The sequence below is a fragment of the Neopsephotus bourkii genome, unplaced genomic scaffold (genome assembly GCF_033783945.1).
Source record: "Neopsephotus bourkii isolate Nb327-2 ecotype Australia unplaced genomic scaffold, CSIRO-AGI_Nbou_v1 NB_1154, whole genome shotgun sequence".
In the NCBI taxonomy this organism is placed as follows: domain Eukaryota; kingdom Metazoa; phylum Chordata; class Aves; order Psittaciformes; family Psittacidae; genus Neopsephotus; species Neopsephotus bourkii.
This window is the reverse complement of record NW_026901640.1, coordinates 2,046,617-2,061,917: the sequence shown is the minus strand read 5'-3', so window position 1 is coordinate 2,061,917 and position 15,301 is coordinate 2,046,617. Positions and strand designations below refer to the sequence as shown.

The following is a 15,301-nucleotide window of genomic DNA, read 5'->3' as shown; positions in this document are numbered from 1 at the left end:
GCTCCTGTTCAGCTCTTATAAGAACCAAACTAGCCCTGGACAACACAAACCTGGGCAACCCATGGTGAAGACATCTACATTGGTCACCCCAACACAGCTCTGGCAACCACAGACTACCAAGGACCCCAGCAATGAAACCCTGCCTTGAATGAGCCCAAATGAGGAGCTGAGGAAGCTGCAGCAGGAGCAGAACATGGAAAAAAGGCATTTGTAAAAGCAAAGAAAAGAAATGGAAACCCATTCTGCAGCTGAGCCGCAATACGCGCGGCACTCAGCATCCGCTTTGACGAGAGGCCAAAGAGCGACGCATTAGATTCAGTGTTGACACACCAAAATGAAAAGCAATGTACAACAGGGCTTATCAAGAGAGCCAGAAGCACGGGATGAATGGGACCGCAGCAACTCAGGAAGTTATTCAAAAGGATCCTGGGGTAATATTACACTTGGACTTCAGGGAAGCAATTAAAGGCGGCAATAAAATGCGAGGTGATGGATGATCTGGAGGGGAACGTGTAAGATAAAGGGAAATTGCAGAGAAAGGGTAGAAATCTCTTTGGTGAGAGCTACTGGAGGGTACCCAGAACAGCAGAGCACAAGATGAGCAGCAGTCAAAACACCATGGGGAACCTGCTTGCTGCTTTGCACCCAGTAGCTGCATCGCCCCACGCTGCGATGCCTAATGCCACCGACTGCAGCCTCAGTTGGGATGTGCACAGTAAAAGTGTGGCTTTGGAGGAGGCTTTTGAGCACCAACACATGCTCCTGACACACACAGCCAAATACATTGGAACCATTCAGTGCTGTAAACAAAGTCACTACCAGGAAAGCTATTTAGATGCCACTGTTCATTCTTTGGAGGGTCACCGGACCATCCTTTTAATGACAAATGCATCTGTAGCCTTCTGATTGACACAGGGAGTCACAAAGCAAAGCAAGCAGCTCCAGAGGAGTCATTCATTCCCTTGGAAATGGTTAATCATTATAGAGACAGGAAAACACCCAAGGTGCTGCACTGACAGGACTGCAAATGGGAAGAGAGGTTGGAGGTGCCAAGCGCTAACATCTGCTGAAGTCAATGTATTCAGTGGATAATGGCACTCGCCTTCCTCCTACGCACACAGGAGCCTTGGGGACACAGAACCCCAGAGAGGTTCAGCCCCTTGCCATCAGTCACTGCCATGGTCCAAAAGCAGCCAGCATCATCCCTCACCGACAGACCTGATGGCTGTGCTCACCCACATGGCCTCAGGCTCTCAGCCCCTTCTCGGGGTGATGCACCCAGGATGCAGATGCTTGCTGCAGAGAGATGGGTGCACACAGCTTGGCATGGTTTCCATGACACCTCCCATTATCCTGCTGCAGCAAGCGTGGCTCTTCATCCAGAACCTGCCCTAACCATTCCCTGCAGGAACCAGCATTTCCCAGGGCGCATCCCATTTGGAACCGCAGGTCGGAGCCCAGCACCTGCCATTGCTGCTAAATGCAGGAACCCCTCGCTGTTCTTTGTACCCTTCCCCCCCCCCCAGGGTTAAACCAGAAGCAGATTTGATTATTTATGTCCCAGATGTAGGACAGCACATAGGGATTTTCCCAGCCCTATGTAGCCTGTCTCAGCTGCGCCGCACCAGATCCCATGGGAAGCAAACCCCAGCCCAGTCCATTCCTGCTGGTGGAGGAGAGCAGGAGTGTCCCTGGGACACCACTGCAAGTATTTATGTCATTCCATAGGGGCTCTGAGCCCATGACGTGCACAAGGGCCTGGGAAGGGGCGGCAGGGACCCCTGGCATCAGTCCCTGTTGTTCCCTGCTGCAGGCGGGCACAGAAACATGAATCCCAAGGCAAGGGCATAACCTCCAGAGCAACACTGCCTTCAGCTCATTAATCACTGTGGGGCCCTCATAGGCACCAAGAGAACGGGTGCACCAGTTTCTTGCAGACAGGAGCTGAGATTGAATCATGGTATCTATTAGAGCCACTTCCACCCATCTTGACAAATGGTGAGTGGGACTTCCTATGCCTAAACCAAGTCAGATGTGGCCATAATCCATGGCTGGGCCATTCCTCAGTCATCAGTCAATTGACAGGAACCCCCTCCTTATTCAAACCCTCAAACTCTCCCTATTAAACCATTCATTTCTGCAAATCCACCTTGCCAGCAGGTCATTTCCTTGCTCAGTACTCCCATGCTTGTGAGTTAGGTTAGAAATAGGTATTAAAATACCCATCCAAGTGCCCAAATCCTCCAGTTCCCCCCTCCAGCCATGCTGTATGAGAGGTCCCCACCACACACTCTTCAGTTGCTCCAGGTAAATAACCAAGGCTCCCACCAGGAGGCAGGAATCAATGTACTTCCTTCCTTTGCAGTAAATTACATTCTGATTAAAAGCTAAATGAGCTGAACTCAAACGCCAATTACCATCAGAAAACATCAATACAAGAAGTTGTTACTGGTTAATGAGGTACCTGCTTCTTCACCCATCGTCTCCCTCAGGGACACTTGGTGGAGAGGCTGCAGGATGGACAGGGCCGGATGCTCAGCTCATGGGATGGAGATGAAACCTGCCTTTGCACTGGTGTTTGTGCAATGACACACAACTGCCAACTCTTGCTTATACTGACTTGAGGTAAGGTCTGACTTAACCACGGGAGATGGCATAGATGGGCAAGTATGAAGAGAGGGAAGAATGATTTGCCAGTAATGGTGCCACATCACAGCCCATCTAAACCTCACTGGTGCTGCCTTTTAGGCTTAACACTTCAAAACCCTGCAAAGTGCAGTTTCCCCCTGTTTCCAAGGCGCTCTGCTCAGCTTTAGCTTTAGTTTTTAGAGAACACCTCTCTCTTTGTAAGGAAAAGATGAGCAGAAGGCATGACACATTCAGGCAGGAAAGAACCAGAGTTGTCATTAGTGGGGTCTGAGCTTTGCAGCCTGTTTCATACTGCAGGGTAATGCATTGCAGATGTCTGAAATAGCCATCAGGAGTTATCTTCACGCTTGGAACAAGACCAGCAAAAAGCAAGCCATTCATACAGAGTACAGAGTTGCCTTACTTGATACAGAATTGACTCAGTTGAATCCCCATCACCCCCTTTGCTTTTATATCAGGTATTTGAGGTTTTAGAGGGTTTTCATTCCTAAATCAGCTTCCTTTTAAGCTGTTTTGCACAGCAAAGAACAAAGAATACTTAGTGCTCTCATAGCACTTTGCATCCGGAACCTGAGAGCTTTGTAGGATGTGCAAGATGCATTTTCCTTGCACATCTAATAGCAAAAGGGAAAGGTTAGGAAACTTGCTGAGGCTGACAAGCTCACCCAAAGGACTGTGCCTGAGTGTCCCTCCATGTGCCATTGCCTCATAGCTATCATTTCAGCTGTCAAAATGAGCATGGTGTCAGAGACTTGGAATGATAATGGGAATTCAAGATCAAATAACAACACGTACAGCGGAGGAGATGGATTATGTGCTTGGTTGGGGGATAGCGGCACCGAGCTGGTGGTCACGGTGTCCTGATTGTATTCACTCTGTATAACTTGGGTTTATTCATCCTGTTTTAGCCACACGTCGCAGCACAAAGGGTAGTAAATAGGAGGGGAAAATTGCTCATTTTAGCCTCCATGCAGCTCCCTCTTAAAAAAGCAGGGCATAAAACAATCCATCATCATCTGCAAGTGAAATCCGCATAGCCGGGGCCTGAAGGGAAGGTTAGCAATGGAGGATTTCATCCAGGTCCCAGTAACCACTTTTCCCTTCCCTCCTTTCTTGTTTTCCACGGGTGACAATTCATGGAATCAAACCCATAGTGCAAACCTGCTCAATTCAGAGCTCACGCAGGAGACATCAGAGCCAGGCTCGGGGCTAAGCAGCTATTTCCAAACCACACAGCAGCAAACAAGGAACCAGATCTCCATTCTACCCAGAGCTAAATCCATCTTACTTCCAGTCCCAGTAAATCACTGCTCCAGCTATACCAACTGCACAGAAGAGTTTGTAACGCCCTTCCTAACACATTGCTGTCACCATAATACCTTGAAACACTACAAACCTTGGTGGGGAAGCAGATGACAGCATCACCTGAGATGTTTGCCCATCTCTAACCACCGGGATCCCATCTTTCACCCATCTTCTTAGTGGAGCTGCAGCCTAATAGATGCAGGCACCAAGAGAAGAATGAACAGGTAAAGCTGGACTTAGGGACAAGGTTTTGCTAGGCTGCTTTGCCAACCCTTCTATGACCACCAGAAGAGCTTTCCCTCATAGAAAGCAGCAGGATGGGGACCAGCAAAGCCAAATGCTCGCTGTGTATTTGCCTTCAGGGGCTGGAGGCACTTCCATGGTACATCCCCAGGACAGTAAGAGCTGCTGCAACCAAACACCCTCAGCTCACAAGGGAGAAAAAGGCCACCTTTGCTGAAGGCTTCACTTTCTCCTCTTCCCTGGCTCTTATCCCGAGTTCAAGTCCTCAGACTGGAGGAAAACCTGACTCACTCCCTATCGCAGGCATCAGTCCTCCATACACGTGGCTTTGGTCTGTGGAAAAAGAACCCGGTTTAATTTTCCAGTGGTTTATGGCCAGATATTCCTGCTGGCAGAGAGAGCTGTGGATTTTTTATGGGGGCCCTTTGCTCCTTACACGTTCGTGTTTTCAGCTCCTTTGGCCTGGAACGACTCCCATTGGAAAGCTGAGCGGCTGCAGCAAGGATGCAGGGCATCGGGGCAGCTCTGTCCCACGCTTTGGTACAGCTTTTGTTCCCTTTCCCCATTCCCTGGACTGTCAGACATCACCCTGGGGATCGAGAGCACCAAGTGCTGTGCCTGGAGCTGAGCTGCTTTCCAAGGAGCCCTCCTGGCACCTTTCCATGTGGCACGAGGAGAAAACACTGCCCAAGGGCATGGCCATGGGGAAGAAAACACTTGTTCAAATGTGCAAGCACCCCCTTGCACTGGTGCTGGAAAACTTGCTTGGTCTGAGGCTCCTGGAGAGCAAACCTGCCTTTTCTAACAAGTCCTGGGGTAATGAATGGGTGGGTTTGATGTTCTTAAAGGTCTTTTCCAACCGAGTTGATCCTGTGGTTCTATAATAAGCCCCCAAGGTTTGCAATAGCTGCACAAGGCCATGAGTGCAGAGCGCAGTATCTATGGCCACCACTCAACACAACATCCACATGCAATAGCATTTACTCCACCTGAAAGCTTCCCCATCAGACAGCAGCCCAGCAAACGTCAAAGCTGAGCTGGCTGGTTGCTCTCTTACAGCTCCATTGGTGCTTCTGGTGATGCCACATGGTGATGCCATGGGCTCACCCCAGCGCCTTGAGGAAGGGATGCTCGAGACATGGGTTTGAGCTGTGCTGTATGTTTGGGATGGGACCAAATCCAAACCCTCACTTCCAATCCAGCTCACCCAAACCATTCCCACTCAGTCAAAGCACTCCAGGCTCCAGCTGGAGTCATTGCCTTGCTGCTGGCTTCAATTTGCTCTCTGCAATAAGCATCCCTGAGCTGTGAGAGCCCAGGCCAGCTTTTTTCCTGGCCATACAGCCCAGGATGTGTTTACCCAGAGCTCGGAAAAACAATTCAGCTTTTATTTTAGCTCAGAGACCATGGGGTCACCTTTAAGCTGAGGGTGGTATAAATAGAGACTAATGGAAAAAGCAATGTACAGGGAGTCAGGGAAGCGTTCTCTCCAGGAGGGAGGAGGAAAGCAAGACCCCATAACCCCGAGCAGACACATATTTAATAGAGCAGGTTAAGAGGGACCGGGGTCAGCCCCATCTGTTCTATCTCCATATGGATGCGGGCAAGGTCACAGCTGCCTCCACCTACGTCTCTATGTATATTCATGCCATGGGATGCAGCAGCAGGCAGAGCAGAGCAGGGGCTGGAGCACCTCCCATGTGAAGCCAGGCTGAGATCATTGTTCAGCCTGGAGACCTCAGAGCAGCTTCCAGCGTCTTCCAGGGGCTCTTCATCAGGGACTGTAGCGACAGGACAAGGGGTGATGGGCTCTTAACTTAAAGAGAAGGGGTTGAGGTTGGATATAAGGAATCAGTTCTTCCCTGTGAAAGCAGTGAGGCCCTGGAACAGGCTGACCAAGGGAGATGGGAATGCTCCATCCCTGGCAGTGTTCAAAGCCAGGTTGGACAGGGCTTGGAGCTGCTCTAGTGGAAGGTGTCCCTGCCCGTGGCAGGGGGTTGGAACTGGATGGGCTTTAAGGCCCTTCCAACCCAAACCATCCTGTGATCCTATGATTCAGTATTAGGAGCCTGCATTCCCATGCTTACACTGGCACGAGCTCCTTCACAGCGCTTAGTGCCAAGAGGAACGTGTGGGGAGACGTGCAAAAGCAGGTACCGGGCAGGGGAGCAGCCTCAGGTTGCTTTGATGAGGAGCAGCTCATACACTTGGCCATGGCTCACCGGGAGTCTCCCAGGGCAAAAGGTGGAGGAGAAACCAGCTTAGTCACAGCGCTTTGGAAAGGGGTAACCTCAGAGGGGGAATGGGGCCTCTCTGCCTGGACACATACCCATCAAAGTGGGTCTCTCCAGTTTCCCATCTCATTGCCCCATGCAGGAGGAGAGGAAAGGATCTTATTGTCCATAAGAAAGGGGATAAGGATATAGGAGCATCCTTGTGCAGGTTTAGCTCTGCAGCACTGTGTCTGTACTGTGCCATGGGCTAGAGATGGTGATGTGGGTCCCTAATGTCCCCAAGCCATGTCCGCACGCTACTGAACCCATTCCACCCTTCCCAACACAGTCTAGAGAGTTCTATGGAGCACTTCCAGAGCCTGTTCCACACCACAGACCAGGCTGACACACTGAGCATCACCACGGCTTCATAGAACCATAGAATAGTTAGGGTTGGAAAGGAGCTTAAAATCATCCAGTTCCAACCCCCCTGCCATGGGCAGGGACACCTCACACTAAAGCAGAAGCTTTTCCTCAGCAAAATTAAGAGAAAAAGCAATTTCCCCCATTTTTAAATACTGTTGGAGGCTATTATTGAGGCAAACACCCACAGGAAGCAGCAGTCAATAACTCGATCCCTTCATACACTCTCACAGGAAATTAAAGAGCCATTAGCAGTAAGCACAGCAGAGCAATGCCTGCAGGTCCCAGCTTGGACTGGATGGAGCCCTGCTCCATCACACCGATCACATCACACCTATGGATGGTCCCTTCCCAAGGAAGGCTTTCAAATGCCCTGTGCAAGTCAGAAGGAGGCAGGAGATGGGTGAAAGCCTTGGAGTTCAGCAGCAGAAAGCAGAACCCATGAGCGAGCTCTGGGTTTGCTGTCTCCAGGAGGGGAAAACAAACATCACACAAGGGCAAGGAACCGGCTTTATCCTTGTGAGGCAAAGTGTTCCCAATGGGATAGGGTCTTTAACACAGAAACACAACGTGGCAAAAAGCAGGGATAATGCACAAAGTGCTAACACCCAAAGTACTAACTTGGTCATGCTGGAAAGCCTGATGTGGTGCTATCAAACCATGGTCTCTGAGCAGGTCCTCTTGGTCCAAAGGCACACAAAGCACAGCAGTAACCATGAGGCTTTTTCCCTGGCACTCAAGGAGAAGCTTCATGCTCCCAACAGAGTGGTTTTCCAAGCCAGCAACAGTTATAGAGGTGTGATGAGACCAAGGTACTCACCGGTTTGGGGCAGTGGATGTACCTAGCGAGGCTGATGATCAAGTCATGAGTGATTGGATCCACCAGGTTTCGAAAGCTGGCATATCGATAGAGGACATCGTCCAGAGAGGTCGACTCCATTCCTAAATCCTATGGGAAACAGGGTAAAGGAGCGATATTAGATGTGCATAGGGAGGAGACAATGAGCCTGAAATTGCAGCAATGGAAACAGAAGGATAAACGATGGGGGCATTTGGGAGGAGCAAAGTGCTGGACTAGATTGCCTGGGGAAGGGGTCGAAGCTTTGCCATTGGAGACGGGTAAGGATGTGCCAGGAACAGTTCAGATGGAGCTGATCCTGCCCTAGGGATGGATCAGACCTCCTGAGGCCCCCTCCAAGACTATTTCCAGTGACTTACAAGCCTTAGTCAGGAATACTGCTTTTCAAAGATGCCCAAAGGAAACTCCATCTCTTTCAGGGGGAGAAACCCTTCTCCTACCTCACAGCAGTGTGGATGTTACCTCCCCAGTTGGGTAGAGCTCAACATTAGGATTAAGCAAACATCAGCCAAGAGCTGAATTTGGCACAGGATCATACGGCATCACCAGCAAACACCATGTGAAGGAGCCACCTCTGGGGTTTGGTAGAAGCAACCCTGCACACGCAGCTCTTGACACACTGGGATCTTTGAGGATCAACCCAAGCTCAGCACCTTCCTGCTTCTCTTTGAGCATCCCAAAGCTGTGGCACTGTTCCCTTCAGCTAAAATCAGAACACAGAGCCAATAGATCAGGGAGTTGCTGCTCCTCTCTCCTGGGAGAACTTAGGTTTCTCTCCTCCCTCCTGGCACGCATCCTTCTGTGCACAGATGTCTTTCTCAGCTGCTCCTCAACCTCCCTGCCACACCAGCATTGTCTCTTTTCCACCACATGTCCTATTTCCAAGCCGCTCGAGGCTGAACCTCATCCGAGGCCAAGTGATGAGCTCATCTGCAGGTCAATAACTTCACACCAGTTCTGCTGTCGGCAGCACATCACCAGTCACTGCCTTCGGAGTAAACGCCCAGCATCTGGCTCCAGTCACTTGGCCTTTTGCAGCACGTTCCCTTTTCCTAGGGGAGCTTTACCTGGCCAACGAGGGCCATTTGCAAATAGGAAGGGTAGAAGGGTTTGAAATGCTGGTATTTATGAGCTGTGCCTCTCTTGGTGTAGGCTGGGAAGGTGTTTTCCTATGGTGCACCCCAACCCCTGCACCACGCTGAGAGGACATTTCAGAGCAGCGTATTCAAAGGCACATTTACCCCTTGCTAATGCAGGATTTGGGATTAACAGCACAAAACAAGCAGAGAAAGGAATGCAGAAGTGACTGAGCACAACCCAAAGGCTGCGAGTGGATCAACTTGAGCTGATCCTGTCTTACCACACTGTGCCCCTCGCTGAGCACATCAGCTAAAGCCTTGCTTTGCAGGCAAGATTAAGGAGTAGGAAGAGTTCATCACTTTGGGGCTGAGAGGGAAAGCAGAGTCTCATTCAAGTCCTTTTGCTGTGCATCCTCCCTGCCGTCACCAGTGACCTCCCTGCAATCTGATTTGTTTCCAGCTTTAAGAGGCTGAGAGGAGGCCAGACCACTCAGCAAGTCCTTGGGGATGGCTTACCCACTGGAAGCAAAGCTGCTTTTACAGCAGTGCATTACCTTGTGGGTTACAAGCACCAACTGTGATCTGAAGCACTAATACACTCTGAGTATGGCCACTTCTCCTGCCACCAACTAGTTGCCTTCAGCCTCCAGCAGAAGGAAGCTTCTGTAAAGGTATCAATGCAAAGCTATTTGATTAAAAAAACCCTAAAGAAAACATACATCAAAAAAAAAAAAACCCCAAACAACAAAAAAGTGAAGGAATTGGAAGTTTAAATCAAGGAATTCCAGCAGTAAAATGTAATGCCTTCTTCCATGGCAGCCAGCAAATCAAACTGCCCAGCCACAGCCAGGAAAGGCAGAAGAGAACATCAAACCAGGTGAGAGCCCAGGTAAGGGCAAGTCCTGCTGCCCTGCAGAGCTGATGCTGTGCTAGATGCCCTCTTCAGCCCTCTTCTGCAAACAGCAATCACAGAAACAGCCCTTTCACCCAAAAACCAGCCCATACCAAGAGCTCAGCACTGACTTCCCCAAGACACTACCCATGCAATGCCATTTCCCCAGTCAGAAGGGAAAAACCAGTGCAAGCAAAGCATTTGGGAGCTGTACCCCACCTTATCCTTCCTTGGTGTCAGATAAAACAACCTGTTATTGTCCTTCTGCTGCCTGTTCAACTGCACCACAACAGCCAACAGCTCTGGAAGCTCCAGGTTGGGTTTCCATGAGGTGCACCATGGTGTAATACTCCCCTAAGCCACCAGGAGCCATAAACAGCACAAATCAAACCCATTTGCACCTATTAAGCTATTTATTGCCGCAAATTGAATTGCAATTAGAGGAAAATCCATGTGAGCAGGTTATGTTGCTGCTTCCATTAACAGGGAGCAAAGGCAGTTACAGCTGCCCAAATGAGGTTACTGTGCAAAATGCCACCCCAAGCTCCTGCAATCACGACTGCTCATAAATATCCTGATAGCTGCTATTATGGCCAGCACCTCCTCCAAACCTGCTTCTTATCTCTATTAATAGCCAGGGCAGCCCCATGAATTTCCAAGCAGAGAGGTTGGTGTAATAAAGCATGAAGGAAGAGGAGCATTAATATTGTTTGCAATCAATCATCTGCAGCAACTTATCTGGGCAAAATGACTTCACGAGGTGAGCATTAGCGACGTGGTGGGTAAGGGCAGAGCAGGGGGACAGGCATGTGAGATGTGACTCAAGCACGGTGTGGGGTGCTCAAAGGCTGTTTGGCTTGATGGAGGACACGTTTAGCTGCTCAATCCCCTGAGCCTTGTGAAGGCTGCCCTTGAAAACAAGCAAAGTCTTTCTTGCCTTTCATCTTTAGGATGTTCGACTCCATCGCAAAGCCTCTGATGTCTGCTTGACTTATGGGGTTAGTAAGACACCGTAAAACTTAGTATTTATGGATTTCCCTGCTGCAATTGGGTTCTATACTTGCATGGCTGGCCACGATGCCTAGAAGCAGCCTCTCCCTGTTTTGCACATGATAAGCCCTCCAGCATTTGCTTCACAGCTAATAAATTTGGTACAATGTGGAAGTGCATTGCTGGAAAGGTTATCTGCCTGATGCACTTCCTGCAGCCCAACAGCTCTGGTCGTCCCTGTACACCTCCTATAAACCATCCATTGATATGAGGCAATCAGGGGTTTTATCAGGCTATAAACAGCTTAATTCCTAGCTGGGTGTCCTAAGGAAACAAGGCTGAAATAGTCACACAGTTCATCCATCTCCTCCTCCTCTTCCCCTTTTAAACACAGGAACCAACGGATTGACAGAGGAGTAAAGCATCTGAAAGTGATGAATTTAATGATGTTCCAACAGGTTTTGGGTAAAACCAGGCCTCAACAACACAAAGATGCCCAAGTTTGCCCCTTTGGAGAGGGAAAGCAGCACTCAGCATCCACAGGTGGTTTGGCTGTGATGGGACCAATACATCTGGATGGAGCATCACAGAAGGCACCCTGGGAACCTCCAAACAAACCAACAATTGCTACTGCAAATTCCCACCTCTAATCCACTAGCCTGGCACAAAAGTGGAGTTTAAATATGTGGGATATCTTCTGTTTAGCAGAGTTAATACTGGTTTGGAACCAACAATTGCACATCCAAGCCTGAAGTGAGGGTATAGTTATAGAATACCCAATGGTTCAAGGAAGGAGTAAACATTTCCTTGGCAGATGGACTCAGATAATAAATGGTGGCAGCTTGGACCCCCTCCAGGAGGCTGGAATTAGAGAAACTTGGAGAGGCAGATTAATGGGCAGAGATACGATGCCACCATCCTGATAATAAACAACTGTGACTAAGGGATTTGCAGTAGAAGGCACTGTGTTAGTTTGAAACTGGGAGGCAAATGCAACTGCCCCAAGTGGAGTTTGGCCAGACCACAGCTAACAGGCTTCTTCAGGAAAGTGCTTATGGATATGTAAGGAGAATAGACTCGGCTACCCATCCCATCCTGAGTCACAGAGCCATGGGATCCCAGTATGGAAGAAGTTTGGAAACACTGTCAGGGGAAGGTGTATGACTCCAGGATCTGCTTTGAACAATCCAAACAATTGAGATCCCTCACTGCCTTTAACACAAGCTCACACAGTGTTATTCACACATCCCTTCTAAACCAGCAGGGCCTGCCTGTATCTTGGTCTCCCATCCAAGCCAGGCACCAACCCCAGCCTTGACTGCGCTGTGCTGATGGCTGCCAGCTCCTAACTGCACCCCTTCACCCTGTCACCCCACATGCAAAAAGGACTACATTTCCCTTGCAGAAGATCTCCATTGGAAAACATACCTACAGGGCAGGATACATCTCATCTCCTGTCAGGTAAGGATCCAGACTTGTCACCTAAACTCAGTCTACTGTCAATTCAGACGAAGACTGTGATTCATCCTATTCTAAGGCAGCTGGGCTGAGTCAGTCTCTGGCTGGGGCTGTCTCAATCAGTTATCAGCCAACAAAAGCCCATCTAATCAGTTTATCCTAGACATTTCATGTTTAGGCAACTGGAGCAGGAAAATCCCACTGTCCTCACCTTTGTTTTCCAGCACAGCAAGCGCAGAGCTCTGCATGGCTTTTGTACCCACTCTCCCAGCCAAAGAACAGCCCCATCTGTTCACCCATCAATACCAGTCACATTCTCAAGTTGTGCTTTAGGCCCCCCACTGCTTTGTTGGAGGTAGTTAGGAGCTTAAACAACTCTTGTCCTTGGAAGGTGATGGGGGCATTGAATGCTTCTATGCGTGCATACAGATAATGTACTGCCTTGTGTTCACAAGCACTGAATACAGCATCTTTAGATCAAGTATTTATAGGAACAAAGGGAAAAAAGGCAGAACCAAGATCCCTGCAGGAAAAAGACTTCCAAGTAGAAGACAACGCTGTCAGATGGGGAGGAATCACTCTTCTTCATCATTTCCACTGCCTGTTGGAGACCGCCCCGCTGTCTGGGCACACAGGCAGGGAATGATTCCCAATACAAACCCTGCATTCACAAACACCTTCCCCTGTTTGAAATTACAGCCGAGCCTCCACGCACACGCTGCAGTTGATGGGAGTCCTTAGAGCAACACTGACTCTGCAAGCACTTAGTGCAACCTGCTCCTTATCCCTACCTGCATGTCGTGCATCCCATTAACAGCAATGAGCCAAACGCCCTTGCTTTACACATCCCTGCAAGCACCTCTGCCAAAGGATGTGCTAAGAAGAGAAACCAACAGTCTTGATGCATGTGGTACACCCTGCACGGCATCAGGGTTACCAAGGAGCACACTGGGAGAAGCTGGGTTTTCCTAGAGCTGAGCTTTGGCTGATGCATTGGACAACCAAAATAAGCCTGTGGGAAAGGCAGCATTCCCTGGTCCTGCACTGCGGACCCTCTTTTCCAACAGAAGGAATTGGAGCATGGACATCCTCACCTCTTACTTTTCCTTCCTCCAGTGCAGCCCTCACTTCACAGATTAACACGACACAGCCTGGCTCTGGCACCAATCCTGCTGGACCAGCCTCTGGTCAGGGGGAAAGCAGGATTTACTGTCCTGGCCCACTTGAGCCCCAGCTCCTGTTTCCAGCAGCTGCCACCGCAAGAGATTTCAGGAGGAGGTCAGCGCGGGTCTCCTGATGCACCAGGGTGCAATCCTGCCCTCTCTGAGCACGGTGCCATCAGCTGTCCCCAAGGGATCCCAATACAGAGGAACTGTAAATCACAGCTCAAGAGTCACATTTGCTTCTCTACCCATTCAAAACGCTGCTTTCTGAAGGTGCCCCCTCCTCTCCCCAGCCAGGATTTGCTGTTACAACCTAACCGTGGGGAAAGAAACTTGGTAATTCCAGGGATCAATCAGAGCTGTGTTATCGGTGCTGCCAACACCACCGAGATGGGGATGACCTCCTCCTATCTGATACAGGGGGTTTGTTCTGATGTCCAGCTCTGCCAAGCAGCCAGCACAGAGCCAGCCATGTCCTGCATCATCCCCAAGCACTCAAAGTCCCAGGCACATCACACTGGTCCTGCAGCATCAGGAATGATGTTACCCTAGCACTGGGAAGCCTCCTGGACAACCCCCCCACCCCGCTCCAAAGAAATCAATCCGTTCCTGCACATACAAAGCCTGCAATCCAATAACTGCTATCTAAAACCTGGTTTCACTTCCAAGCCCTGGGCTGATTATTATTGCATTAGCTATGGAGGGATGTATTGTTACTGCCCAGTGAATGCTAAGCTCTGCTTCAAAGGGACTGGATTTAGGTGGGGGGAGACTATACAAATGCTTTGACAATTGCTTTGGGATCCCTCAAAGCTGATGGGTGCTGGAATAAAACCCGAGATCTTATTGATACAAGTGTTAGTGAAACTAAGCACCAGTGATGCCTCAACACAGCCCTTTTCCAGAGCAGGTTACTCAAGGGAAGTAATTTAAGACATCTTTGAGAGAGAGAAATATCCAGTTAACTCTTTAAACTGGCTGAAGGATGTGAATGCTACCAAAAGATCGTTTCAATGGATGAATTGCAGCTGACTCCCATAAAAATACATCAAGCCTTTTGTTTGTGCCATTTTATACCACTTCCAAAGCCAGGGCCAGGGGAGCACAGGGACAGAAATGGGTTTGCATAGACAGTGGCAAAGGGAGAGCCAGATGCTGCAACAGGCACCACTGGTACTACCCGAAGGATACCAAGTATGCTCCAACACACTGCTGTGCCCATGGGCTGCCATCAGTGCCTCTGGAAAGCAAACACAGGGCTGAATCTGCAGCTGAGATGTTTTGCCATAGCCAAAACCATGCCCCTGTAGGCAAGGCAATGGGTATGCTCCTCTCCCATCTTAGCCTGAGCACCCGTCCTCTACACAGGCACCCATGGGTGCATCCCACAGGAGCACCTACAACACACACAGCACTGGAGTTACTCTTTCCAGCTACCTGGCTGCACTTCACACAAGAATCTGGCCCTGTATCCCTGCAAGGACACACGTACTAGAGATCTGGCACTTTAAAAGCTTAGAGAGAACAAGATACAGGCAGATTTTGGCTCAAAACAAGAGATGAAAAACCAGGGTTGAACTTGACATTGAACTAAAATCCCCCTGCTCCCCACAGCCTATTCCACACCAAGCATAAAGCTCTTGGTACCTTCTCAACAGTTAAAAGAGGCTTCCAACAAAGGAGCAAACCAAAGAAACCCCACAGCACTTGACTGGCTTTCTTACTGAAGACAGAGCAACAGGAATGGAATAGAAATAAAGGTTTCCACAGCTCCTAACAGCTTGCCAAGGAGGCCAGCATCACACGAGTCATTAATATGGACAACATGAATTTCAATTCTTTCATTTGCAAATCCAGCATCACCGTTAATCTCGAGCACGGACAAAGTCCATTAATAAAGCAGATTCATGTTAATGGGATTCAAAGCAATGGCACATCAATCCATAAACACACTTGTATGCTAGAATAATCTACGCTTCGCATAATAATCATGGTAACTGGAATGCTGTGTGCTTATATGGAGACAT

At 49.3% G+C, this 15,301-nt stretch overlaps 1 protein-coding gene across 2 annotated transcripts in view; it reads right to left on the bottom strand.

Annotated features, from left to right (window-relative positions):
• The window catches only part of LRRC75A (leucine rich repeat containing 75A), a 70,387-nt gene that overhangs the window by 28,604 nt on the left and 26,482 nt on the right, over positions 1-15,301 (bottom strand). For both annotated transcript variants that reach the window (XM_061363395.1, XM_061363394.1), the window contains exon 2: positions 7,654-7,782. In XM_061363395.1, the coding sequence (XP_061219379.1) occupies positions 7,654-7,782 (129 nt within the window). The remainder of the gene's footprint in view (positions 1-7,653; positions 7,783-15,301) is intronic.